This window comes from Tachyglossus aculeatus, unplaced genomic scaffold, assembly GCF_015852505.1.
Source record: "Tachyglossus aculeatus isolate mTacAcu1 unplaced genomic scaffold, mTacAcu1.pri scaffold_1_arrow_ctg1, whole genome shotgun sequence".
NCBI lineage: Eukaryota > Metazoa > Chordata > Mammalia > Monotremata > Tachyglossidae > Tachyglossus > Tachyglossus aculeatus.
The window spans coordinates 4938709-4966381 of NW_024044915.1; the positions used below are offsets into that span (position 1 = coordinate 4938709).

The following is a 27673-nucleotide window of genomic DNA, read 5'->3' on the forward strand; positions in this document are numbered from 1 at the left end:
CCCAGAGGCCTTCTCCAACCAAGCTCTCATTTCCTCTTCTCCCAATCCCTTCTGTGTCATAGATGTATTTAGAATTACACCTTTATTAACCTTACCTTCAATCCCATGGCACTTATGTACATGCCTCCTACTTCATTAATAAAATTAAATCCATCAGGCCCGACCTCCCCAAAGTCACTCTACCCCCCTTCTCCAACCCCCTGGCTCTCAACATTCTCTGCTACTCTCCCATCCTTCCCAGCAGTATCCTCAGAGGAGCTCTCCTCCATCCTCTCAAGTGCTACTCCGGCCACCTGTGCTTCTGACCCCATTCACTCTCATCTCATGAAATCTCTCCCTCTGTCCCTTCTCCCCTCCTTAACTTCCATCTTCAACCGCTCACTCTCAACTGGTTCCTTCCCCTCTGCCTTCAAACATGCCCATGTCTCTCCCATCCTAAAAAAAAAATCTCTTGACCCCACCTCGCCTTCTAGTTATCACCCCATCTCCCTCCTACCATTCCTTTCCAAACACCTTGAACGAGTCGTCTACATGTGCTGCCTCGAATTCCTCAACACCAACTCTCTCCTCGACCCCCTCCAGTCTGGATTCTGTCCCCTACATTCCACGGAAACTGCCCTCTCAAAGGTCACCAATGACCTCCTGCTTGCCAAATTCGACGGCTCATACTCTATCCTAATCCTCCTCGACCTCTCAGCTGCCTTCGACACTGTGGACCACCCCTGTCTCCTCAACACACTATCCAACCTTGGCTTCACAGACTCTGTCCTCTCCTGGTTCTCCTCTTATCTCTCCGGTCGTTCGTTCTCAGTCTCCTTTGCAGGCTCCTCCTCCCCATCCCATCCCCTTACTGTGTGGGTACCCCAAGGTTCAGTTCTTGGTCCCCTGCTGTTCTCGATCTACACTCACTCCCTTGGTGACCTCATTTGCTCCCACGGCTTCAACTATCATCTCTACGCTGATGTCACCCAGATCTACATCTCTATCCCTGCTCCCCTTCCCTCCAGGCTCGCATCTCATCGTGCCTTCAGGACATCTCTATCTGGATGTCTGCCCGCCACCTAAAACTCAACATGTCCAAGACTGAACTCCTTGTATTCCCTCCCAAACCCTTCCCTCCCCCTGACTTTCCCATCACTGCTGATGGTACTACCATCCTTCCCGTCTCACAAGCCCGCAAACGTGGTGTCATACTCGACTCTGCTCTCTCATTCACCCCTCACATCCAAGCCGTCACCAAAACCTGCCAATCTCAGCTCCGCAACATTGCCAAGATCCGCCCTTTCCTCTCCATCCAAACTGCTACCCTGCTCGTTCAAGCTCTCATCCTATCCCATCTGGACTACTGCATCAGCCTCCTCTCTGATCTCCCATCCTTGTGTCTCTCCCCACTTCAATCCATACTTCATGCTGCTGCCCGGATTGTCTTTTTCCAGAAACGCTCTGGGTATGTTACTCCCCTCCTCAAAATCTCCAGTGACTACCAATCAACCTAAGCATCAGGCAGAAGCTTCTCACCCTAAGCTTCAAGGCTCTCCATCACCTTGCCCCCTCCTACCTCACCTCCCTTCTCTCCTTCTACAGCCCAGCCTACACCCTCCACTCCTCTGCCGCTAATCTCCTCACTGTGCCTCGTTCTCGTCTGTCCCGCCGTCGACCCCCGGCCCACGTCATCCCCCTGGCCTGGAATGCCCTCCCTCCCAACATCCGCCAAGCTAGCTCTCTTCCTCCCTTCAAGGCCCTACTGAGAGCTCACCTTCTCCAGAATGCCTTCCCAGACTGAGCCCCCTCCTTCCTCTCCCACCTCGTCCTCCTCTCCATCCCCCCGTCTTACCTCCTTCCCTTCCCCACAGCACCTGTATATATGTATATATATTTGTACATCTTTATTACTCGATTTATTTATTTATTTTACTTGTCCATATCTATTCTATTTATTTTATTTTGTTAATATGTTTAGTTTTGTTCTCTGTCTCCCCCTTCTAGACTGTGAGCCCACTGTTGGGTAGGGACTGTCTCTATATGTTGCCAACTTGTATTTCCCAAGTGCTTAGTACAGTGCTCTGCACACAGTAAGCGCTCAATAAATACGATTGATTGATTGATTGATTGATTGATTGATAGCTGTTATTTATTTATGTTTAAGTCTGTCTTCCCTTCTAGATTGTAAGCACCTTGTGGGAAGGGAATTTTCCTCCCAACTTTATTATATTATACTCTCAAAAGTAAGTAGTACAGTTCTTTGCACAAAGTGCTCAGTAAATGCTATTGATTGACTGATTGATTGATTAAGCTATGCTGCTTCTCTGGTCCCCTGGAGTTGGAACCAGACCTCTTGGGCTACAGCCCAGATTTCCCAAACTCACTGAATCATGGACCACCTTCCCTGGATCACATTTCCCTGTCAGATCTCATCTTTTCCCCTCCACATTCAGGAACCCTATTGATTGTGGCTCCAGGCCTGCCAGAGATGGTAGGGTGCCAAGGGTGGTAGGGGTTCGAGGATTATGTGTACTGTAAGAGGATGTTAAGGTAAGGGGCAGCAAGGGACAGATCATCTGAAGCCACAGTTCCTGGGCCTGAGTTCCCTGATTCTCCTCAGGGATTGAGTACAGATGAGGCTAGTGTACAAAGACTCCAAAGTACACAATTTCCTGGGAGTTGGTTGGGCATTCCTCCACTCTGCATTGAATGCTGCCCTCCTGGGCACCCCCTCCTAGACACATCCGGGCCTCTCTTGTCCTCTGTTACCTCTCACCCCAGTCTCTCATTCATGTCCTGACCCCCCCCCCCCGACCATCCCCCCATGCTTCTTATGGACCAGTGGCCCCCTCTGCTTTCCAGGTTGACTCATGCCTCAGGACAGGGCCCCATACACTTGCCTCTTCCTCTTTCTCTCATTGTGTCCTTTTATTTCCCATCACCCATCCTCTTCCTGATACCTGGACATCTTACTGAGCAGCGTGGCTTAGTGGAAAAGGCATGGACTTGGAAGTCAGAAGTCGTGGGTTCTAATCCCGGTTCTGCCACTAATCAGCTGTTTGCTTTGTGTATGTCACTTAAATACTTGGTGCTTCAGTTACCTCATCTGTAAAATAGGGATTAAGACTGTGACCCAATGTGGGACAACCAGATTACCTTGTATCTACCCCAGCACTTAGAACAGTGCTTGGAACATAGTAAGTGCTTAACACATACCATTATTATTCTTACTATTATTATTACTGCTTTCCCTTGGGCAGCCAGTCAGTATGCCCCCTGCTCCCTCAGCTATGGCTCTATCCAGTAGCTGGTATTAGCCCACTCCCAGACCCCCACTGCCCCCAGAGACTCTGTGGTCCTTCCCGATTAACAGGGCTCTTGGAAGTGGGCATTTGTTGACCCGTTGTCACTTTCCAAGTACTTCAGGAAATCGTGCTTAGAGTTTTCCTGGTTTCTTCTGCAGGGGTCATGTTGGTCAGTTCCTGATTTTGGCCCAGGTTTTGGGCCCTTCCATAGTGACTCGGGACAGGAGGACCCACAGTGAGTATGGAGGAGAGGTCTCAGTCCAGGGAGAAAGGCCAAAGAGAAGAGCACATTTCAAAGAATTAATTAATCAGTGGTACTCACTGAGCACTTACTGTGTCAATGTATTAAGAGCATAGAAGAGTACAATATAATAAATTTCGTTGACATGACTCCTGCCCATAAACAGCTTATTGTGTACAGAACTAGCTCTTGTTCTAATCAAAGACCAATAGATGTAGTAAACACCATCCCTGCCCTCGAGGAGCTCACAAACTAGCGGGAGAGACAGACGATGAGATACATTACAGGTAGCCAGAAGATAGGAATGGGAAGACAGAGACCCTAGAGTAACTCCACTGCTTGGTTACTAGGGCCCAAGAATTGAGCCAGTTTCATTAGCCTCAGGGGTAAAGAGAGATAGCCAGATTGGGGAAGCTCCCAAGACAAAGTTTTCCCAAAGTGATGGTCTCCCCAGCGATGTGTAGATCCCAGGGCACGTACTCAGGACTGGCCCTAATGAGGAGCATTGGGGATTGGATTGCCAGATCTGCATCTTACCAGATCTCCATCTGGCTGCATCTTGCCAGCCTCCTTCATACACCACTTACTCCTCTCATAAGCACCTTATCCCTCGGCCCCTTGATCCTCTGGAGATAGAGGAGAGGCTTCTCTACCTCCCATCTCCATCCCTAGACCCATGCCTTCTCTGGAACCTTCAATTCCTAAAAGCATGAAGCAGCAGAGGCAGCAGTTTTAAACAGGTCATTCTCTCTCTCTCTCTCTCTTTCTCTCTCTCTCTCTCTCTCTCTCTCTCTCTCTCTTGCTCACTCATGCACACACACACACACACTCACACTTACACAGGGCACACACATCCCTTCCCCTAACCAACCTTCTCCTCATCACCACTAACTGCCTCCCTCCCTATGGGCAGCATCTCTCTGGCAGTCATGCTTAAATCTGCCCAGATAGCAGACAGAACATTGTGGCCAATCCAGAGAGCAGCAGAGCAGAAGCCAGGGGTTCCAGGTTTGCCTGGCAAGGCAGCCCCTTTCCTCTGGCAGCTCCCACCCTACTGCTCCCCCGAGGTTGTTTGGGGTTGAAGGACACTGGGTCTGTTAACAGACCTGGCAGGGAACAGGTTCATCAGAGACCTGAGTGAGTGACACTTTAGGGAGAGGCAAGAGCAGGATTTTTACTCCGGGACCAGAATACAGCATTGTCAGGACAATGAGAAGCAGGTATGAAGTGTCTGTGGACCAGAGCAAAGAAGGGAATATATTTTTGAGCTGTATGTTTTTGTCTGTGTGATTGTATGTATGTGGGTGGGCGTCTGTTTGTGTGTGCATGTGCCTGAATAGGTGTAGACTAAAAGGAAGGAGCAGTGTTGATAGAAAAATGGAAGGGAGGGTTAGGGGAGATGGTCAATAGAGAAGTGCAGAAAGGATGGGGCAGGGCATGGAGGGTACGGTGGAGAGGGCGATGTGGATGACAGGAAAAGTTTTCAATCCTATTCCTCAGTTTGGAAGTTGTGGGGAAGAGAAGGAAATGTGGGCAGAACCCACCAGAGCAATGTCTAAGGATGGCTATGATTCCAAGCTGGATCTCTGCTACTTAAGCAGCAGCACTAACCTTACTTTGGTGGAAAGGGGCCAGGTGGCTGGAGTGGTAGTCCTGTGGGGCAACGGTGTTCTGTTAGTACCATCAGTTGTGGATCTGAGATTGGGATCCATTCGCTGGACATGCTGTCCCTGTAAATGGGGAGGGGGGTGGCTGGGGGTTGGGGTGCTGGCAGAGCAGAGACTGGAGTAGGGACAGCAGAAGAGAAGTGTCGGTGGCCTAGATTGTCTTCCCAGACCTGGTTAAAGAGATTGGTGTCTGGGAGATGGAGTAGAGAGAGTGGATTTGAGGGATTTTTAACAAGAAGTCATTCTCTCATTGACCGTGGTGTTGGAGAGGAGGAATTTGGCAGGCCCACTTCTTTTGCAGACACACTCAGCATCTCCTCCCCTACTCCACCCGCCAAAACAAGGGTAATACTAAGTAAAGATGGCCTTTAACGGGGCTGCAAATAAGGGCTGGCTAAGGGCGGGCAGCAGGAAAAAGTGGGAGAGGAGGGAAGCATTACCAGGAGATCAGCAGTGGAGAGGCTGGAGGAAGGGGAAGGTGTTGGGCAGGCAAGTGAGGGCAAGCTTACTGCCAGCAAATGGGTCCCATGACTCCGACCCACCACTGGCTAGGGACAGCCTGTGAGCCAGTCAAGAGGATTTTCTATCTGCTGAGATCCTCCCTCATGCAGGTATATGTGTATATGTACGTATTTGCATGCATATAAGTGAATGTATATATTCAAAAATTTGTATTTGTTCATGCATATGAATATATGGCATGCATTGCTGTGTGTGTATATGTCCATGCATATATTCATTCATTCATTCAATCGTATTTATTGAGCACTTACTGTGTGCAGAGCACTGTACTAAGCGCTTGGGAAGTACAAGTGGGCAACATATAGAGATGGTCCCTACCCAACAGCGGGCTCACAGTCTAGAAGGGGGAGACAGACAACAAAACAGAACATATTAACAAAATAAAATAAATAGAATAACTATGCACAAGTAAAATAAATAAATAATAGAGTAATAAATCTGTAGAAACGTATATACAGGTGCTATGGGGAGGGGAAGGAGGTAGGGCAGGGGGGATGGGAAGGGGGAGGAGGGGGAGAGGAAGGAGGGAGCTCGGTCTGGGCAGGCCTACTGGAGGAGGTGAGCTCTCAGTAGGGCTTTGAAGGGAGGAAGAGAGCTAGCTTGGCAGGTGTGCGGAGGGAGGGCATTCCAGGCCAGGGGGAGGACGTGGGCCGGGGGTCGATGGCGGGACAGGCAAGAATGAGGCACAGTGAGGAGGTGTTAGGTTAACGAAATATTTCTTCAGTTAACCAACGAATAAGGTTCAGATCCGCGACTACAAGTCCCCTTTTTTTCAGAGAAAGAAGCGCAGACACATAGCAATATAGGTGTATCGTTACAATTTTAATAGAAGGACAATTTTAATAGAAGGAAGGGAATACGAAAGAAGAAAACAAACAAATACAAAAAAGGGTTAAAACAAACACACACAAAAAAGGGTTACATCACCAATTCGGGGGAACACCAACTCCTGAAGTTTCATGCTGGGGAATCCCGGATTCAGCTTTCATGGTCCCGAATGGGAGGGTCCCAGGCAGAGCGTCCTCTCCGTGGGTGAGATTCCGAGTTAGTTCCAACGTACGAGCCTTAATAAACCCTTTGCAAACCAAGAAGGTATTTTGCCAATTGCACAAGTTCCCGGGCGACTGGCCAGGTCACCCTGGGAAGATGTCTTTATTCAAGATGTTTCTGTACTGTGGGAAATGGCCCGTTTCCAGAGTACAGAGTTAAGTTATTTTTCTTCTTCTTTGTTTTGCAATTGGTTATCTGTCAAGCCCAGTCGAGGTCGCCCAGCAGACAGGTCGGTCTAGCCGTTGCCAAATCGAAGCCTATACTTAATGTGCAAGAGTTTCTAAATTTACCCATCAGGAGGTTAGCCACAGAGGAATGGAGGGTGCAGGCTGGGCTGTAGAAGGAAAGAAGGGAGGTGAGGTAGGAGGGGGCGAGGTGATGGAGAGCCTTGAAGCCGAGAGTGAGGAGTTTTTGTGTGATGCGTAGGTTGATTAGTAACCACTGGAGATTTTTGAGGAGGGAAGTAACATGCCCAGAGCGTTTCTGCTCAAAGATGATCCGGGCAGCAGCATGAAGTATAGATTGAAGTGGGGAGAGACAGGAGGATGGGAGATCAGAGAGGAGGCTGATGCAGTAATCCAGTCAGTATAGGATGAGAGATTGAACCAGCAGCGTAGCAGTTTGGATGGAGAGGATAGGGCAGATCTTGGCGATGTTGTGGAGGTGACACCGACAGGTTTTGGTGACGGATTGGATGTGAGGGGTGTACGAGAGAACAGAGTCGAGGATGACACCAAGGTTGCGGGCTTGTGAGTATGCATAAATATGTATTTGTATATATGTGCATAGTTGTGTAGGTGTGCAAGCTTATGCATGTATGTGTCCACACATTCATATATGCATATGTGTACATGTGCATGCATATGTGCCAATGCATATGTGTATTTCTGAGTGGGCATGTGTATATATGTATGTGCCTATGGATGTACATGTAGTTGTCTTTAACCCTGACTTTCTCATTGCAGAACCATCACAGTCATGGACACAGCAAACCAAAAACAGGCATCTTGGTGTTCAATCTGTAGGGACTGTCCAGTGACCCTGGGCTGCAGCGGCTCCTCTTTGTGCTCTTACTGGCTCTGTACCTGATCACCATGGGTGGGTGGGTGGGAACCTGCTCATCATCCTGGCCAACGGAACCAACTCGCACCTCCACCCGGCCATGTCCTTCTTCCTCGCCAACCTGTCCCTGATGGACGTATGCTTCGCCTCCACCACTGTCTCCAAGATGCTGACCGACATACGGACCGGCAGCCACACCATCTCCTAAGCCAGCCGTCTGATCCAGGTATATTTTTCATTTCTATTTGCAGGCCTGGATGAATTCCTTCTGGCTGCGTTGGCCTATGACCACTTCATGGACATCTGCCAAACCCTGGGCTGTGTCACAGCCATAAGCTCCTGGTGCTGTGTTCTGCTGGTGGTTGCCTGCTGAGTCACCGCTCAGCTCAATTCCCTGTTACACACCGTCCTGTTGGCTCAGCTAACCTTCTGTACTGACCTCACCATCCCCCACTTTTTCTGCGACTTGGCTTTGCTGCTGCCGCTGTCCTGCTCTGACACTTCCATCAATGAGCTAATGCTACTGTCCATGAGTAGATCGGGGATTTTAATTCCTCTGATGTGCATGCTGGTCTCTTATGCCCACATAATCTCTGCCATCCTGAGAATGCCCTCAGCGGGAAGTAAGCACAAAGCCTTCTCCACCTGTGATTCCCTCCTGGCTGTGGTCTCACAGTTCTATGGGACAGTTATTGGCACATACCTCTGATCCTCCACCCCCAGCTCCTCTGATGAGAGCAGCCTAGGTGCAGTGTCATATGCAGCGGTGACCCCTCTGTTGGACCCCTTCATCTACAGCCTTTGCAACCACGACCTTCACCAGGCCCTGCACACATTCTTCTGCAAGAGGACTCCCTCTATTATGCAACAGTGATTCCAGACCCCTGATTGTATTAATTTCCATATTTGTTAACTACTTACGCTATGCCAAGCATGTTACTAAGTCCTGAGGAAGAGTCTATATAATCAGACCAGGCACACACTCTATCCCACAGTCTAAAGGAGAATGATATCGACTATTTAATCCCCACTTTACAGATGAAAAGACTGAGATATGCAGGAATTGAATGACTTGTCCAAGTTCACAGATAAAGCAAGTCCCACAGCAAGAATTAGAACTTAGGCCTTCTTACACTCAGTTCTGTGCTAATTCCACTCTGCTATTCTGCTTCTCTGCTCTACTGGAGCCGAAGCCAGACTTCTGGGAATTTGGTTTAGATTTTCCAAACTCTACGGAGCCTGGACCACATGCCCAGAATCTAATTTCCCTGCTAGGTCCTACTCTTTCCTTTTCAAGTTTAGGAAACTAACTGATTGTTGCTCCAGGCTAGCAGGAGATGGGGCAGAGGGTGGGGCAGGGCCAAGGATGAACTCGGGGGTTGAGGATCATATCCTTCATACCATGATGATGACGTAAGGGGCAGCGAGAATTGGACCGTATGAAGCAATCATGAGTTCACTGGGCAATCAGCTCAGTTTCTGGACCCAAGCTCCCTGTTTCTTCACAGAGAATTAGCACCGAAGAGGACAATAGAATTTCCCAAAGAATCTGAAGTGTATGATTTCCTGGGAATTCATTGGGTATTCAGCCATTTCCTCCCCCTCCAGAGTGCCTCATCCTCAACCCATCCAGCCTCTCTGATCCTCCACTGTCCCCTTCCCTAGTCTCGGACCATCTCCCCACCCCACTGCCCTTCCTCTTATACATCTGATGGTCCAGTGGTCCCCCCTGTCTTTGATGCAGACCTCTGCCTCAGGGTGGAGCTCCCCACATCCACCCCTTCCTCCTTTCCTCATTGTGTCCTCTTCTATCCCAGCTCTCTGAGCCCAGCCCTTGTCCTTCCATTGTCTAATTGGAACCTTGTGGCCTCTTTGGACTCTTAAATGCTCCCTTTCCTTCCTACCTTTGACAGGTACTAGCAGATGCACACAAGGATGGGGGCTGTGTGTCTGGTTGGTTCTGGCACCTGGAGTTGGCTGCCTTAGTCCAAGGCGCCATCCCCTGGCTCCTGGGCATCTAACTGTTTCTCCCCTGGGGTCCAGTCAGCATGCCCAAGGTTCTGGCAACTAAGCTCGCTCTAGGGGCTGAGAGACTTCTCAGAGCCCCGATCACCCCAGAGGCTTGGTGGCCCATCCCGGAGAGCATTGTTTCCTTGGCACAGGCAGCTGCTGACTGTTCATCACTTTCCAGCTCAGTCAGAAAATGGTGCTCAGGCATTTCCCTGGCTCCTTCTGCAAAGGGTCACCCTGATCAGTTCCTGCCCAATCCCCCGACCTCAGGCCCTTCCAAAGTGAGGTTTGGGAGGTAGTTAGTGTGGTTCTCCCTGAGCCTCTGCTGCTGATTGACTTAGTGACTAGACACAGGAGGACCCACAGTGAGTGTGGAGGAAAGATCCAGATTAGGGAGCAGGGAGCAGGAACAAGGGACTCAGAAGGACGTGGGTTCTAATCTTACTCCCCAACCTGTCTGCTGTGTGACTAAGTCATTTAACTTCTCTGAGCCTTAGTTACCTCATCTGCAAAACGGGAATTGAGACTGTGAGCCTTATATTTCACAGGGACTGCGTCCAACCTTATTTACTTGTGCCTAAGCGTTTAGAATAACCCTTGGCACATAGTAAAGCACTTAGCAAATACCATAAAAAATCCATCAGTAGTTTTTATTAAGCATTTACTATGTGCAGAACACTTTACAAAGCACTTCATTCATTAATTCATTCATTCAATCATATTTATTGAGCACTTACTGTGTGCAGAGCACTGTACTAAGCGCTTGGGAAGTACACGTTGGCAACATATAGAGACGGTCTCTACCCAACAACGGGCTCACAGTCTAGAAGGTGGAGACAGACAACAAAACAAAACATGTGGACAGGTGTCATGTCATCAGAATAAATAGAAGTAAAGCTAGATGCACATCATTAACACAATAAATAGAATTGTAAATATGTACAAGTAAAATAGAGTAATAAATCTGTAGAAGCATATATACAGATGCTGAAGGGAGGAAGAGAGCTAGCTTGGCAGATGTGCGGAGGGAGGGCATTCCAGGCCAGGGGGAGGACGTGGGCCGGGGGCCGATGGAGGGACAGGCGAGAATGAGGCATGGTGAGAAGGTTAGCGGCAGAGGAGCAGAGGGTGCAGGCTGGGCTGTAGAAGGTGATAAGGGAGGTGAGGTAGGAGAGAGCGAGGTGATGGAGAGCCTTTAAGCCGAGAGTGAGGAATTTTTGCTTGATGTGTAGGTTGACTGGCAGCCACTGGAGATTTTTGAGGAGGGGAGTAACATTTCCAGAGCGTTTCTGAACAAAGATGATCCGGGCAGCAGCGTGAAGTATAGACTGAAGTGGGGAGAGACATGAGGATGGGAGATCAGAGAGGAGTCTGATGCAGTAATCCAGTCGGGATAGGACAAGAGATTGAATCAGCATGGGAGGGTTTAGATGGAGAGGAAAGGGCGGATCTTGGCGATGTTGCAGAGGTGAGACCGGCAGGTTTTGGTGACGGATTGGATGTGAGGGGTAAATAAGAGAGTAGAGTCGAGGATGACACCACGTTTTCGGGCTTGTGAGATGGGAAGGATGATAGTGCTGCCTACAGAGACAGGAAGGTCAGGGAGAGGGCAGGGTATGGGAGGGAAAATAAGGAGATCAGTCTTGGAAATATTGAGTTTTAGATGGTGGGCAGACATCGATGGAGATGTCCTGAAGGCAGGAGGAGACCCGAGCCTGAAGGGAGGGAGAGAGAGCAGGGGCAGAGATGTAGATTTGGGTGTCATCAGCGTAAAAGTGAAGCCATGGGAGCGAATGAGTTCCCCAAGGGAGTGAGTGTAGATAGAGAACAGAAGGGGACCAAGAACTGACCCTTGAGCAACCCCTACAGTAAGGTGATGGGAGCGGGAGGAGGAGCCCGCAAAGGAGATTGAGAATGAATGGCCGGAGAGATAAGAGGAGCACCAGGAGAGGACATAGTCTGTGAAGCCAAGGTTGGGTAGCGTGTTGAGGAGAAGGGGGTGGTCCACAGTGTCGAAGGCAGCTAAGAGGTCGAAGAGGATTAGGATAGAGTAGGAGCCATTGGATTTGGCAAAAGGAGGTCAATGATGACCTCTGAGAGGGTAGCTTCTTTGGAGTGTAGGGGACAGACGCCAGATTGGAGGGGGTCGAGGAGAGAGTTGGCATTGAGGAATTCGAGGCAGTGGGTGTAGCCGACTCGTTCAAGGAGTTTGGAAAAGAATGGTAGGAGGGAGATAGGGTGATAATTAGAAGGGAAGGTGGGGTCAAGAGAGGGTTTTTTTAGGATGGGGGAGATGTGGACATGTTTGAAGGCAGAGGACAAAGAACCAGTGGAGAGTGAGCAGTTGAAGATGGAAGTTAAGAAGGGAAGGAGGGAAGGGGCAAGAGATTTCATAAGATTAGAGGGAATGGGGTCAGAAGCACAGGTGGCTGTAGTAGCACTTGAGAGCAGGGAGGAGATCTCATCTGAGGATACTGCTGGGAAGGATGGGAGAGTAGCAGAGGGGGTTGAGAGCAGGGGGGTTGGAGAAAGGGGAGGAGTGACTTTGGGGAGCTCAGACCTGATGGAGTTAATTTAACTAATGAAGTAGTAGGCCAGATCGTTGTAGGCGAGTGATGGAGAAGGGGGAGGAACAGAAGGCCTGAGAAGGGAGTTAAATGTACGGAAGAGCTGATGGGGATGATGGGCATGGGTGTCAATAAGGAAGGAGAAATGGTTTTGTCTGACAGAGGAGAGAGCAGAGTTAAGGCAGGAAAGGATAAACTTGAAGTAAACAAGGTTGGCTTGGTGTTTAGACTTTCGCCAGCAGCATTCAGCAGCTCAAGCATAAGAGCGAAGGAGGCGGACAGTGGCAGTGATCCAGGGCTATGGGTTAGTGGTACAAGAGCGGCGAAGGGAAAGGGGACTGAGCGAGTTGAGCTGAGTAGAGATGGTAGAGTTGAGAGCTGTAATTTAGATGATGAGGTCGAGGGTGTGACCAAGTTGGTGAGTGGGCGAGGTGTGGTGGAGCAGGAGGTTGGCAGCGTCAAGGGGAGATAAAAGGCGGGTGGCAGATGAGTCACCAGGGACAGACGTGTGGATGTTGAAGTCTCCGAAGATCAGAGTGGGCATGGAAAAGGAGAGAAAGAAGGTGAGAAAAGGGTCAAAATAGTTAAATAAGTTGGAAGTGGGGTCCGGGGGGGTGGCGGTAGGTGACGGCTACAAGAATCTGGAGGGGGTGGTAGAAGCGAATAATGTGGGCTTCAAAGTAGGGGAAGGAAAGGGAAGGGGGAGGAGGGATAGTGCGAAGGCGACATTGGGGAGCGAGAAGGAAACCGATGCCTTCGCCTTTTCCAGTGAGTCTGGGGGAGTGGGAAAAGAAGAGGCCTCCACTGGAGAGAGCAGCAGAAGAGACCGCGTCGTCCAGAGACAGCCATGTTTCAGTTAGGGCGAGGAGGAGTAGAAAGCTGGAAAGGAATAGGTCCAGGATGAAAGGGAGCTTACCTATTATGGAGGAGGGGTTCCAAAGGCCACACTTGGCAGTAGCTGTGGAGGGAGTGGAGGGAGGGGTAAGGGCGCGAGGGGTGGAGAAGGTTTGGATTGGGATGAGTTGGCGGGGGCCTGGGTGGGGAGAGTGGGAAGAGGGGTGGCGATGAGAAAGGAGATCTGGGATGGGGTGGGGTGTCTCCCCCTTCTAGACTGTGAGCCCACTGTTGGGTAGGGACTGTCTCTATGTGTTGCCAACTTGTACTTCCCAAGCGCTTAGTACAGTGCTCTGCACACAGTAAGTGCTCAATAAATACGATTGATTGATTGATTGATTGATAGGGGAGGAGGGAGGGGAGGGGGCTGGGAGGAAGGAGTTGAGGGTTGGTGCTTGTACAGAGGGATCCTGGGGATGGGGGAAGGGGGAAGGGGTGGGGGGGAAAGCGAGGGAAGGGTTGGGGGGAAAGTTGGGAGAGGGGAGGGGAAGGTTAGGGACCGTCTCTATATGTTGCCAACTTGTACTTCCCAAGGGCTTAGTACAGTGATCTGCACACAGTAAGTGCTCAATAAATACGATTGAATGAATGAATTAATGAATGAAAGGTTAGGAATGGGAAGGGCAGTTGGGAGCAGGGGAACTGATAGTTCATGGTGAGGTCAGCAAAGTAAATGACAGTACAGTGGGAGGTTAGTAATTAAAATGAAGCAGCAATAATGCAGTAGCAATGATATAACTAGGTGATGACATCACAGAGGGTAGTTAACAATTAGCATGCTATAACAATAATAAAGTAAGCAGTTGATAATATCACAGAGAGCAGAGAACAATTACTATGTGATGGCAAAAAATAAGCAGAAGACATCATAGACAGCAGTTAACAATAAACATGCGATGGCAGTAAAATAAGCAGGTGATGACGTCTTGGAGAGACGCTAACAATTAACATTCGATGGAGACTAGAGTTAGCAGACATGATTCCTTCCTTCGACGAGATAACAATCCAGTAGTGGAGACAGACACTGAAAGAAACTACCGGTTGGGAGAAGGGGAACAGTTAAGAGGGAGACCCTGGAGTCTCAACCATTGCTCAACCAATGAGGCCCAATACACAGGCCAGGATGTGGCAATTTCCCTAGACTCAGGCATGAGGGGAGACAGCTAGAGTTGGGGAAACCGCCTGGACAAAGCCTCCTAAATGGCCCCGAAGTGATGATCTCCCCAGGAGAGGAGCAACACCCAGGGTACTGATTGAAAACTCACCCAAACAAGGAGTGTCGGGGATTGCATCACCGGCATAGGGCCATCCCCCTTCCAAAAACACTTTCTTCTCTCATAAGAGCTTTATCTTTCTGTCCCTGGTTCTCCAGAATTTAAGGAAATGTCTCCTCCATCTCCCATCTCCAGCCTCTGACGCCACCTAAATTTATCTCTGGGATGGCAGGGCCCGGGCCTCATCTTGTATGGAATTTTCCATCCCAAAAAGGATCAGCGTCAGAGCCAGTGGTTTTAAACAGGTCTCAGATGGTGGCTTTGACTAGTCAGTTTGGAACTTCAAGAAAAGTGACTGAAGAATTTCATGCAGGGACACATAGTTTTCCCAAGTCCAGCTGGCTCTTCCACAGGAGAAGGGAGTTTGAAAGCAGCAGAGCCACAGCCCTTGGTGATGGTGTTCTGAGGTCACCAGGATTGACCAGTCAGGTCAGTAATGATAAGAAGGGAAGTGGGGGGGAGGGGTCTCACATAAACACACACACATACACACACATTCTCTAACACAATCATCTCTCTCACCCACCAGAATCCTCTTTGTGGGCCACATCTCTCAATCAATCAATCAATCAATGATACTTATTCAGCACTTACTGACTCTACTAAGCTCTTGAGGAAGTACAATAGAATAATAATAATAATAATAATAAATAATGGTATTTGTTAAGTGTTTACTGTGTGTCAAGCACTAGTCTATGTGCTGGGGTAGATACAAGGTAATCAGGTTGGACACAGTCCTTGTCCCACTCAGGGTTCCCAGTCTCAATCCCCATTTTACAGATGAGGTAACCGATGCTCAGAGAAGTAAAGTGACTTGCCCAGAGTCGTATAACATACAAGTGGTGGAGCAGGGATTAGAACCCATGAACCTCTGACTCCCAGGCCCGTGTTCTATCTACAGAGTTAGCAGATGTCATCCCTGCCCACAAGGACCTTATAGTCTATATGGGGAGACAGGCATTAAAATAAATTATGGATATGTGCACAAGAGCTGTTCAACTAAGGGCAGGATAACTACAAAGTGCTTAAAGATGTCAGATCCAAGAGCAGAGGCGACACAGAAGGGAGAACGAGGAGAGGAAATTAGGACTTAACAGAGAAGGCTGTCTGAGCCAGTTATACTTTTTTCTTATTCTTTCGGATCTGGACAATTTACTCCTGGCAGTGATGGCTTACGACCGCTTCTTGGCCATCTGCCGGCCATTGGGATACACCACGGCCATGGGGTCCCGGTGCTGTTTCCTTCTGGTGGCCGCATGTTGGGTCATTACTAATCTCGTTTCCCTGTTAGACACCATCCTGGTGACAAAACTTTCCTTCTGTGCTGACCACACCATTACTCACTTCTGTGACCTGGCCCCGTTACTGCAGCTGTCCTTCTCGGACACCTCCGTCAACAAGCTGGTGGTCCTGATCGTGGTGGGGTCCTCCATTTCAGTGCCCTTCACCTTTATCCTGGTCTCCTACACCCACATCGTCACTGCCGTCCTCAGGGTGCCCTCGGCCAGAGGAAGATTCAAAGCCTTCTCCACCTTTGGCTCCCACCTGGCTGTGGTCTTTCTGTTCTATGGGACCCTCATTGCCGTCTACTTCTTGCCCTCGTCTATGCAGTCCCCGCGAAGGACTCAGTGGTGGCGGTGCTGTACGTGGTAGTGAAACCCCTGTTCAACCCCTTCATCTACAGTCTGCGAAACTGCGACCTGCACCGGGTCATGTACCAGGCTCTATGCAACTGGGACGTGCTCCCAGCCCTATAGAGCAGGGACTTACATGGGGTCTTATAGAACTAAGACTATGGAGGCTGGACCTGCCTGGGATATATGGAACCTCAACTGGCATCTGGACCTGGACTGGGCCCTCTGGAACCAGGGGTCTTATAGAGATGAGACTCCACTGGATCCCATGGAACCAGGACTTGCACCAGGTCCTGGACTGGTCCTAATGGAACAGGGGATTGTACCAGGTTCCACTGAACCAGACTCTGACCTGTGTCTCCGGCAACTGGTCTCTGGCCCCCTTCACTCCATGGAAACTGCCCTCTAAAAGTCACCAGTTATTTCTTTCATGCCAAATCCCAAAGCCTCTACAGCATCTTATTCCTCCTCTACCTCTCAGCGGCCTTCAACATTGACAATTACCCTCTTCTCCTTTAAACATTATCTAACCTAGGCTTCACTGACACTGTCTGCTCCTGATTCTCCTCCTACCTCTCTGAATGCTCATTCTCGGGCTATTCTGTGGAGTCCTCCTGTCTCTCCTTCCCCAATTCTGGGAGTTCCTCAAGGTTTAGTTCTGAGTTTCCTTCTATTCTCCATCTACACCACTCCTTTGGAGAACACATTCGCTCCCGTGGCTTCAACTACAATCTCCATGCAAATGATGTCCAAATCTCCATCTCCAGCCCTGTTCTCTCCTTTCCTGTGGTCTCAAATTTCTTCCTTGTATTTCCTTCAGGAGATCTCTAGTTAGATGTCCGTTGACACCTCATACTTAACATGTCCAAAACAAACTGCCTCAGCTTCCCACCCAAATACTGTCCTCCCCGTGACTTTCCCATCACTGTAGACAACCCCACCATCCTTCCTGTCTCACAAGCCCATAACCTTGGTATTGTCCTCTACTCTTCCCTCTCATTCAACCCATATATTCAGTCTGTCACCAAATCTTGTTTGTTCCACCTTCACAACATCAGTAAAATCCAACCTTTCCTCCATCTAAACTACCCCCACATTAATCCTATCTTATCCCTCCCTTGATTACTGCATCAGCCTCCTTGATGACCTCGATCCTCCTGCCTCTCCCCACTCCAGTCCATACTTGACTCTGCTGTCCAGATCATTCTTCTACAAAACCATTCGGGCCGTTTCCACACGCCTCAAAAACTTCCAGATGCTGCCAATCCATCTGCACATCAAACAGGAACCACTGGCTTTTAAGCATGCAATCACCTTAGCCCCCTCCTACCTCACCTGACAACTCTCCTACTACAACCCAGCCCACACACTTCTCTCCTGTAATGTCAACTTAGTGACTGAACTTGAATCTCATCTATCTCACCACCAAACCCTTGTCTGTGTCCTGTCTCTGTCCTGGAACTCCCTGTTCCTTCACATCTGACAGATGATGACTTTCCCACCTTCAAAGCCTTATTAAAAGCACATCTCCTTCAAGAGGCCTTCCTCATCTAAGTCCTCATTTCCTCTTCTCCCATTTCCTTCTGCATCACCCTTGCATGTAGATTTACATCCTTTATTCACCCCACCCTAAGTATATCCATAATTTATTTACTCCTATTAATGTCTGTCTCCCCCTGCAAAATGCAAGCTCCTTGTGGGCAGGGAACATGTCAACTAACTCTGTTATACTGTACTCTCCCAAGTGCTTAATGAGTGATCTGTACACAGGACGTGCTCAATACATATGATTGCTTGATTGACTACTGCTTTCCTTTTTCAAGATTTTCCACCAACTCACCCACAGCTCAGCTCATTACCCAGCCTGCCAAGATCTGTCCCAGGTCACCACACAGGACAGCCACCCGAGAGGCTCCGGAGCACCTGAGATTCCTGTCACCCCATTGGTACCTCTCTTCCTGCTGGCACCAGGCCCATCTCCAGCCTAGTTTCCCAGGAGTCATAATGGTATGCAAATAGGTAGCAGCAGCCGGCAAAATTGCAAATTAGTTTCCTTGCAAGACTCTTGTAATCAACATATAGTCAGTTGGGAAATCTCTTTCAAATTTATCAAAATCTTTACGTGAATCACTGAAACAACCAAGCAATCAATCATACCTGGCATCATAGGGTACTTAATACTATACCAAGCACTTGGCAGAGGGAAAAAGTAGCAAATAAAACATTCCCTGACCCTGAGGAGTTCACATTCTAGTGAGGAGGACAGACAGAAATTATTTATCAACAGCGAAAGCTGGAGGAAGAACAAATATGATTGGGAAGCAGACCAAGTTCATCAGGAAAAATCCACCGAAGAAATAATTGAAGGCACAGTTTCATACATAAATAAAGCTTTATATTATTATTAGTAGCACTGTAAGTTCTGTAAGTGCTGTAAGCTCATTGTGCACAGGGAGTGTGTCTGTTTATTATAGTATTGTACTCTCCCAAGTTTCATTTTGTTTTGTTTTGTTCTCTGTCTCCCCCTTCTAGACTGTGAGCCCGTTGTTGGGTAGGGACTGTCTCTATATGTTGCCGATTTATACTTCCCAAAGAGCCTAGTACAGTGCTCTGCACACAGTAAATGCTCAATAAATACCACTGAATAAATGATTATCTTATTTGTTAAGTGCTGGGTTAGGTACAAGTTTATCAGGTTGGGGATAGGTGTCGAATCTCCATTTTACAAATGAGGAAACATAGGCACAGAGAAGTTAACTGATTTGTCCAACATCACACAGCAGGCAGTTGGCGGATCCAGAATTAGAATGCAGGTCCTCTGACTCCCAGGCCCATGCTCTTTCTGATATGCCACGTTACATCTCCCATTTGTATATTTATAACACATATACCCAAAAGCAGAGGAAAGAGGAAATACACAATGGGAGTTCCAGGCTGTGGAAAAGCATGAGTGAAGGGAGAATCGGAGCATCAAGAGTTAGAAGGAACAATTGAAGGTGAGCTGAGGAGAAATGAAGAGTGTGAACTGGGGAGAAGATGGTTGGGTTTCATAATGTGTTGGTGCATTTTGCTCTACGAACATTATTCAAGCAAACTCTTTCAACATTCTATGACAAATGGACATTTTTTCGTGTCCACTAATTGATCCATCTCATAGTTTGAATTGCTAGGTCACCTGATAATCCAAGGAGGAGGAGGCTCTGGGGAAAATGGAGACAGAACTTTCAATGAAGTTCCAGAGGAGGAAGGAACTAGCATAGGGAATAGACTGGGGACAGGAACAGACTGGGGACAGGAGTGCAGAGTTTCCTCTGAAACCGAAGCATGTGTGGATGAATCCCGAGCTGATCTCTGTGGCAGGGCACGGGGGAGATTCCTGTGTTTCTCCTGAGGCTGCTACAACCTCCACTATCAGGCTAAGGGTGAAGGGGACGCAGTCTCACTTGGTTTCCCCTGATGTATCCAAAGATAGAAAGGCTGCTCCAGCAAGAGCAGGGCGGTGGCCTGGCCCTTGAGATGTCTGCCTGGAATCTAGAGCAGAGAAATCCTCTTCCCTCTCCTCAAAGCAGGAAAGTGGAGCAAACTAAAACAACTCCACAGGACGAGCCATGCTCCTCCCCATTCATCTCTGGGCTTCCTCTTCAGACCCTGGGCCTTCTGACCCTGGCCCCAGGCCAGATGGAGAAGACGAAATGATCCTCATGTTTTAGTTCTTTTTATTTAAAAAACTAACAAAAAGTAAATCCCCCTGGGCCAGTAGCAGTCTGAGGCAAAGGTGACCCCAGACTGGGTAGCTACAGCTACTACCTGGCCCAGTGTGGTCACGTGAGGTGGATAGGCACTAGACTGGTCTCAGGTAACATCATATGACTGGTAGGGGGAGGCGGTGCCATGTTTGATCATAGTTTAATGCCTTTGCCTCAGGATTGGTAGAATAGATAGATCACCCACATAAATTTGCTTCTGCAAACTGCACCTCCATAACAGACCTGGCAGATGAAGAGAGCTTAAAGGTCGATGGTTAGTAGTTTCTGAACAATGCAGTTATAACACAAATGGTAGAGTCTGTCACTCCATGACTATACAAAGTGGTCACACCTTCCTCCCTCCAAATCTTCCCTGGTCCCCTATTCTGCCTTAGGCATATGTTCATGCCAACTGTTGCCTCCAATGAACTAAGCTCCCTGAGAGCAGGCCTAAATCTTTACTTTCCTGTATGTCTCCCAAGCACCTGGTTCGACAGTCTGTGTCACTTGGCTTCTTGGGATCTCCTGCTGATGGAACAATAATGAAGTAGATTATGCTCTGAGTCCAGCTGGCCCCCAAGCTGCACGTGTACATGTCCTCATAAATGGCCATATTTGAAGGCTCACCTCCTCCAGGAGGCCTTCCCAAACTAAGCCCCCCTTTTCCTCAACTTCCCCTCCCCTCCCCATTGTCCCGACCTGCTCCCTTTGCTTTACCCCCTCAGCCCCATAGAACATCTGTATATATGTACGTATCTATAATTAAGCTGTGTGTACAGTACTCTGAACACAGTAAGCGCTCAATAAATATGATTGAATGAATGAATGAATAACATATCTATCTCGCCCATCTCCAACCTAGAGTGTCTCTTCAGTTCCCCAGCATAAACCATCCAACACTCTGTCTCCATCCCCCATTCTGCTCCCCTGGACCAGCGCACATCATCCAATGCCCCTAACTCTATCCTTTGCTCCCTGATTCTCTCCTCCTTCCTATGCCTCTCCCAGTGATCCATCATAGACCATGGAATTATTCAAGTCCCCGTGGGACTTGCTGAGGTATTTCTGGACATACAAATTCCTAGGGGAATGGATTCGCAGTGCATATCTCCTGCTGGGGGAAGAAAGGTTTCTTGTTATTTGTTATGAATCTGCACCCCTCCAGCTGTAGTGGGGGCCCCTTGCCTCAGTGGGGTGGGATTCGAGAAACAACAATTCCATGTTTGACCTGTCCACATCCTTCCTAGCTCTGAAAACCTCAGCGCTCCCGCTACCTCTCAGTCTGTGTCTGTCCAGCCTCTGGTAAATTGGCCCAGGTCTTCTCCAGAATAGCAAGAAACTCTTCATTCATTCAGTTATATTTATTGAGTGGTTATTGGGTGCAGAGCACTGTACTAAGTGCTGGGGAGAATACAATATAACAATAAACAGAACCATTCCCTGTCCACAACAAGCTTAGGGTCTAGAGGAAGCTGTTGGAAGTGGTCTGGAATTCCTAGTTGCAAGGCACAGAGCTGCATAGTACCCAGCGGTCCTGGCTCCAAAACTCAGTGGCCCCTCTCACTTACCATGACCAGACAAAAACTCCTTTGTAAAGCTGTCTTTTTTCAAGTAAATCTCTATACTGGGCACGTACAGTGTCGTGACCACTGAACCAGGTGCCTACTGTTTGGAGAACTGTACTGGGCATCTACTGAGTGCAGAGATCTCTACATGATGTCTAGTGAAAAGATTGCTAGGCTGGGCACTAGAGAGAAGCAGCACAGCCTAGTGGGTAGAGCCGGGTTCTAATCCCAGCTCTGTCACTTGTCTGCTGTGTGAGCTTGGGCAACTCACTTCCCTTCTCTGTGCCTCAGTTCCCTCACCTGTAAAATGGAGATGAAGACTGTGAGCTCCTCATTTGGATAGGGACTGTGTCCAGCCCAATTTGTTTGTATCCACCCTGACATTTAGTACAGTGCCTTCCACATAGTAAGCACTTAAGAAATATCACAATTATTATTATTATTATTATTATCATTATTATTGAGAGAGTACAAATGGAGGGAGAAGACACAACTTCGGCTGACCTAATGTACTTGTACCTACCCCAACATTTAGAGCAGTGTTTGATAGTTTTCAACCACCTAATGAGCAACATAAAACAAACAAATGCAACTCCAGCCCCAGCTGAAAAGTGCCTCATTTCTGTTATTCGGGAGCAGTTGATTGATACAATGCTTAGCAAAGTGCTCGGCACAGAGCAAATGTTTAACAGATACCATAATTATGTTAGTCATTCATTCAATCGTATTTATTAAGAGCTTACTGCGTGCAGAACACTGTACTAATCATTTGGAAAGTACAGTTCAGCAACAAATAGAGACAATCCCTACCCAACAAGGGGCTCACAGTCTAGAATTATTATACTTATTGTTATCATTATTGTTATTATCAGCTTTGTGATTTTCAGTCATATTTCTCTTCCCATTGACTGCCCCAGACAAAGAGATTCGATTTTAAAAGTTAGATTTTGCTCTTTGGAAAGGTTAGTGGGGGAACTAGCACTTGAATCTGGACCCTCTGGGCTCTCCATCCTCAGTTCCTCAACGCTTATGTACATATCCATAATTTGCTTAATTATATGAATGTCTATATCCCCCTCAGGTAAGGTGTCTACCAACTCTATTGTACTATACTCTCTTAACCATTTAGTACAGTGCTTTGCACACTGTAATTACTCAATAAATACCTTTGATTGACCGACTGAACAGTTGAAACCATTGACTGAAGGGAGTCTCCAGGCCCCATCCTGCCCTTTCCACCAAGGACTGTGGTGGTAGTGGTTGTTCTGTCTATTGTGACGTTTGGACTCTGGACAACACAAATGGGGAGATGAAAGCATTAAAAGTGCTCTGTTAGATGCAGTGTCCTGCAATTCTTGTGGTCTTTATTTTTGTCTCTGCCTCTTTCTGTTGTTTTCTGATTTATAGTCATTTAATCTTTCCTTTCAGTTCATAGCTAACCCTCCCACTTATTCCTAGATGATGACCGTGTCTAATAATCATGGTTAATACAGTGCTTTGCCCAAGCTCGGTGCATACTGACATTATTTCTTTGGAATTCTCTGAAAAATTTCCATTATTCCTGCTCTGCCTGCTTTCCATTAACCTGGATAATAGGCTGCACAAAGGTAGGAAATTAAAAGATTCCCTTTCTGTCCCTTGGGTAATAAAAAATATTTTTAGTATAATGATAATGGCATGTATTTATCTAGCTTAGGGACGAATAGTCACCATCAGATACAGCTCGTGTTCCACATGGGGTTCATAGTGTAAGAATGAGGGAGAGCAGGGTTCTTACCTTCATTTTATAGATGAGGAAGCTGAAGCCCAGATCAATTAAGTGGCTTAGCCAAAGTCAATTAACAGGCAGGGGACAGGGTTGGGACAATTACCTGGCTGACTTCCAGCCCTGTTTTCTCTGCCTCTATGTGGTGGATATCAACACCCTTCCACCAGCTCCCTCTGAGGCAACAGTGGGAACTCCTTGGGCAGTGTGGATGCTGGGACCCTGGACGGATACAGGGACCCTGGATAGGTACACGGACCCTGGACCCCTGTCCTTCAGTGCAACCTCTGGGACTGTCTCTTTGGGTGACCATGGTCCAGTTTCTAGGTCCTCGGTCCCAATGGAAGAGTGAATCTGGGGTCTGGACATCCCTTCCCTCTCTTGTGCTCCCAACCCTCCTTCCCCATAACGCTTCACCTGTTCATTAGGAATATCAGGATCTTTGGGGAGATGGAGACGTGGTTGGGAAATTTACAGGCCAGGAATAAGATGGAAAGAACAGGCTTGCTCCCAAGGGCCCGTGCTCCAGGGAGGAGGTGGGCTATATTGTCATAACAATCACTTCCATTGCTTCTCTTGGTTTCAGAGCTCAGGGGTACATCAAGTCCCTAAGGGCCCCATGTCTAGAAAAAATGATGAGGAGAGAGGTGATGGGAGCACTCCAAAACCTCCCAGCTCCACCTGCTGAGGACACGTGTCTCCCCAGTCACAGCCTCCTCAGCCCTTGCCGTTCACTTCCATCACCAGCCAGGGAGGAAAGGACCTACACCCCAGCCAAGGCACGCAGAAAGCTTTCCCCCTCCAGACGCTGAGAGAAGAGGCAGCAGAGTCGAGGCCCATGCTGCCTGACCTGCTGGGTGAGTAATTTGGGACAGGAGGTGATCCACTGTCACCCCCAAAAGCAAGAAAAGAGATCTTGTGCTGGATTAGAAGCACTCAGGATGGGCACCTCAGGTCAATAAGAAAGCATCTACCTTCTCTTTGTCATCCCTGCAGGCTCATGAATGATTCTGGGTTATCTTGCTACTGTTGTACATGTATGTGAATGTGTGCATATATGTATATGTATGCACACAATAATGATGGCATTTGTAAATCGTTTACTATGTGTGTAAACCCACTGTATTAAGTGTTGGGGTGAATATAAGTAAATACAATTAGACATAGTCCCTGTCCCACATCGGGCTCGCAGTCTTAATCCCGTTTTACAGATGAGGTAACTGAGGCACAGAGAAGTGAAGTGACTTGCCCAAGGTCACACAGTAGACAAGTGGCGGAGCTGCGGTTAGAATCCATGACCTTCTGACTCCCAGGCCCGTGCTTTATCCATTATGCCATGCTACTTCTCCATGCATGTACATGCGCATTGATATGTATGTATTTGGGAAGCACTGTGGCTTAGTGGAAAGATCAAGAAACCCTTGGGCTTCTTTTGGGCATCAGACATCATATCTTCTAATTCCATCAGCTGTGTGACTTTTGGCAAGGCACTTAACTTCGTTGTGTCTCAGTTAGCGCCTCTGTAAAATGGGGATTAGGGCTGTGAGTCCCACATGGGGCAACCTGATTATCTTTTATGTACCCCAGTGTTTAGAATAGTGCTTGGCACACAGTAGGTGTTTAACAAATGCCATCATTATTATATGTGCAGGTGTTTGCATGTGTGCATCAGTGTGAGTGAATCCCCAGCACTGATGCACTCAGTTTGTTCCTGTAAAATTTTTCAATCACTTCATACCATCACACCAAGTAGAAAAAGTCACTTTATTAAGGAAAAGGTGAATTTGGGAGAAAACGTGCCTCAGGTCTCTCTAGAGGAAGGAGAGTTGATAACAAAAAAGTTAATTGTTACAAGGAGATAATTATTGGGGAGAGTTAATGAGGATAATTAATAGGTGCTAATTCAAAAGTTATTAGGAGAAAGCTAATAAAGGGATAAATTAGAGGAGAGGTAATAGGGAATTGATTAGGGGACAAATCAGTGCAGAGCATTGTACTAAGCTCTTAGAAGAGTGCAATACAACAGAATTAACAGACGCATTCCCCTCCATAATAAGTTTACAGTCTAGAGACAAGTTTAACGGGGGATAGATTAGGGGACAGTTGTTGAGGGGAGTTAATAGGAGTTAGATTAGGGGTTAATTGGGGATATATTAGGGAACTGTTATTAGGGGAAGTTAATAGATAATAGGCTAGGGGACAGCTATTAGGGGGAGTTAATAGGGGGACAGGTTAGGGGACAGTTAATCAGGGTAAAATGGGGCCTGGAGAAGAATAAGGAGAAAGGGTGGCAAAGGGGAGTTTATGTGTTTGTGCATGAGTGTGTATATGTGTGTTTGTGTGGGTGTTAGACTCTCCAAGATGGAGGTAGAGGGTGCACATGTGCCTAGAGGGAATGAAGCCACATGGTCTAGTGAAAAGATTAAGGGCCTGGACTCAGAAAAGCTGGGCTCTAATCCAGGCTCCACCACTTGTCTGCTGGGTGAACATGGGCAAGTCACTTAACTTCTCTGTGCCTCAGTTACTCATCTGTAAAATGGAGATTAAAAGTGTGAGTTTCATGTGGGACAGGGACTGCATCCAACCTGGTGACTTGTATCTATCCCAGTGCTTAGTACAGTGTCTGGCATATAGTAAGAACCTAACAAATTCCCCCCACACCCAAAAAAAGCCATTTAGTTCCTTCCTGCCCCCAAAAGCATGCAGCCTGTTTATCAGTGGCATAATATCCATTGTCAGAGAAGACTTCCTGCCCAAGATGTGTCATCAGGACTGTGATATGTGGGAATCAGGATATAGATACAGTGAAACTCCACGGACCCAATAAGACACATTGGGCACAGTGAGACCCGATGGACCCAATTGTCTGAGGGCTGAATGCAGAGAGGCTGAGTAGAGGAGGGAGGATGCCGGTGTTTGCAAAGATCTTCTCATCTCATTGCCTCCCAGAATCCATCACTGATGGGTTATGGCTAGGGAGGGTAGAGTCTTTCTTATTTCTGATCTCATCTTTAAGGAACCAGGCTCAATAACCTCACCTGAGGTGCCACATTTTCCCCATCCTAGAGAAATCCAGACCTGGCCCTCTCCACACCCCCTGCAGCAATCTCCCTCCACTCCCCAGTCATTCTCTCCAGGGGAGCAACTGTAAGAAGATCACCATACAGGGCACCTATTCTGTTCAGACCTTGTACAGGGCATCTTACATGTTCAGGGTGCTGCACAGGGCCCCTACCATATTCAGGGCTCTGTACGGGGCCTCCGCTGTGTTCAGGGCACTGTACAGGATACCTTCTGTGTTCAGGGATCTGTACTGTGTTCAGGGTTCTGTACTGAGCACCTGCCATCTTCAGATTGCTGTACAGGACCTCTTCTGAATTCAGGGCACTGTACAGGATACCTTTCATACTCAGGTTTCTGTTCTGGGCACCTACTGTGTTCAAAGTGTTGTATAGGGCATCTTTCATGTTCAGGGTCCTGTAAAGGGCACTTACATTATTTATGTCACTGTACAGGAGATCTTTCAAGTTCAAAGTTCTGTACTTGACATCTAACATGTTCAGAATACTATTCAGGGCACCTACCATGTTCAAGGATCTTCAGGACTCCTCCTTGTTCAGATTACTGTACAGGATACCTTCCATTTTCAGAGTTCTCTACTGGGCACTTACTCTCATTAGGGCTCTGTACAGGGCTCTTACCATATTCAGGGGGTTGTAGAGGATTCTTTCCATGTTCAGAGATCCATACTGTGTACCTACCATATTTAGATATTGTACAGGATACCTTCCATATTCGGATAGCTATCCAGGGCCCCTACCATGTTCAGAGTCCTGTATTGGGTACCTACCATGTTCAAACTGTTGTTCAGGGCTGTGTTCAGGGGGCTTTACAGGGCACCTGCCATGTTTAGATCACTGTACAGGATGCTTTTCATGTTCAGAGTACTATACTGGGAACGCATCATGTTACGGGCATGTATCAGGGTCCCTACTATGTACAGAGTGCTGTACAGGATACCTTCCACGTTCAGGGTTCTGTATTGGACACCTACCATGTTCAGAGTGCTATTCAGGGCCTCTACTATGTTCAGGGTTCTGTAAAGGGCACTTACTGTGTTCAGGTCACTGTACAGGATCCCATCTGTGTTCAGAGCTCTGTTCTGAGCACCTATCAAGTTCAGGGCTCTGCACTGAGCACCTCTTGTGTGTCGAGCACCATTCTGTACACCACTCTTTGATGCTGAAGTTTCCCTGTTTTCCACTTTTCCTTCTGATCCCTTCCCTCCAGGCGATCTCCTCCCATCCCAGTTGCTGTGCTAACCCCGATACTGCAGGGATGGAAAACACTAATCAATCTATCCATCAGGAAATCCGAGTCCCAACTGCA

At 47.9% G+C, this 27673-nt stretch overlaps 1 protein-coding gene across 1 annotated transcript; it reads left to right on the forward strand.

Annotated features, from left to right (window-relative positions):
* The first annotated feature begins 7929 nt into the window (after window positions 1-7929).
* On the forward strand, window positions 7930-16331 carry LOC119923505 (olfactory receptor 1361-like). Its single transcript, XM_038742879.1, has 5 exons — window positions 7930-8017; window positions 8081-8171; window positions 8553-8699; window positions 15606-16205; window positions 16259-16331. Exons 1-5 carry the CDS (start codon window positions 7930-7932, stop codon window positions 16329-16331), a joined length of 999 nt encoding a protein of 332 aa, XP_038598807.1.
* The last annotated feature ends 11342 nt before the right edge of the window (window positions 16332-27673 follow it).

What these genes read in the sequence shown, in the direction of transcription:
- LOC119923505 (XM_038742879.1), top strand. Translation starts at nt 7,930, where the DNA reads ATGTCCTTCTTCCTCGCCAACCTGTCCCTGATGGACGTATGCTTCGCC. An exon ending in GTCACAGCCATAAGCTCCTG is followed by an intron (nt 8,172 to 8,552) that starts GTGCTGTGTTCT and finishes CTCCACCCCCAG; the next exon opens with CTCCTCTGATGAGAGCAGCC. An exon ending in TCCCCGCGAAGGACTCAGTG is followed by an intron (nt 16,206 to 16,258) that starts GTGGCGGTGCTG and finishes CTTCATCTACAG; the next exon opens with TCTGCGAAACTGCGACCTGC.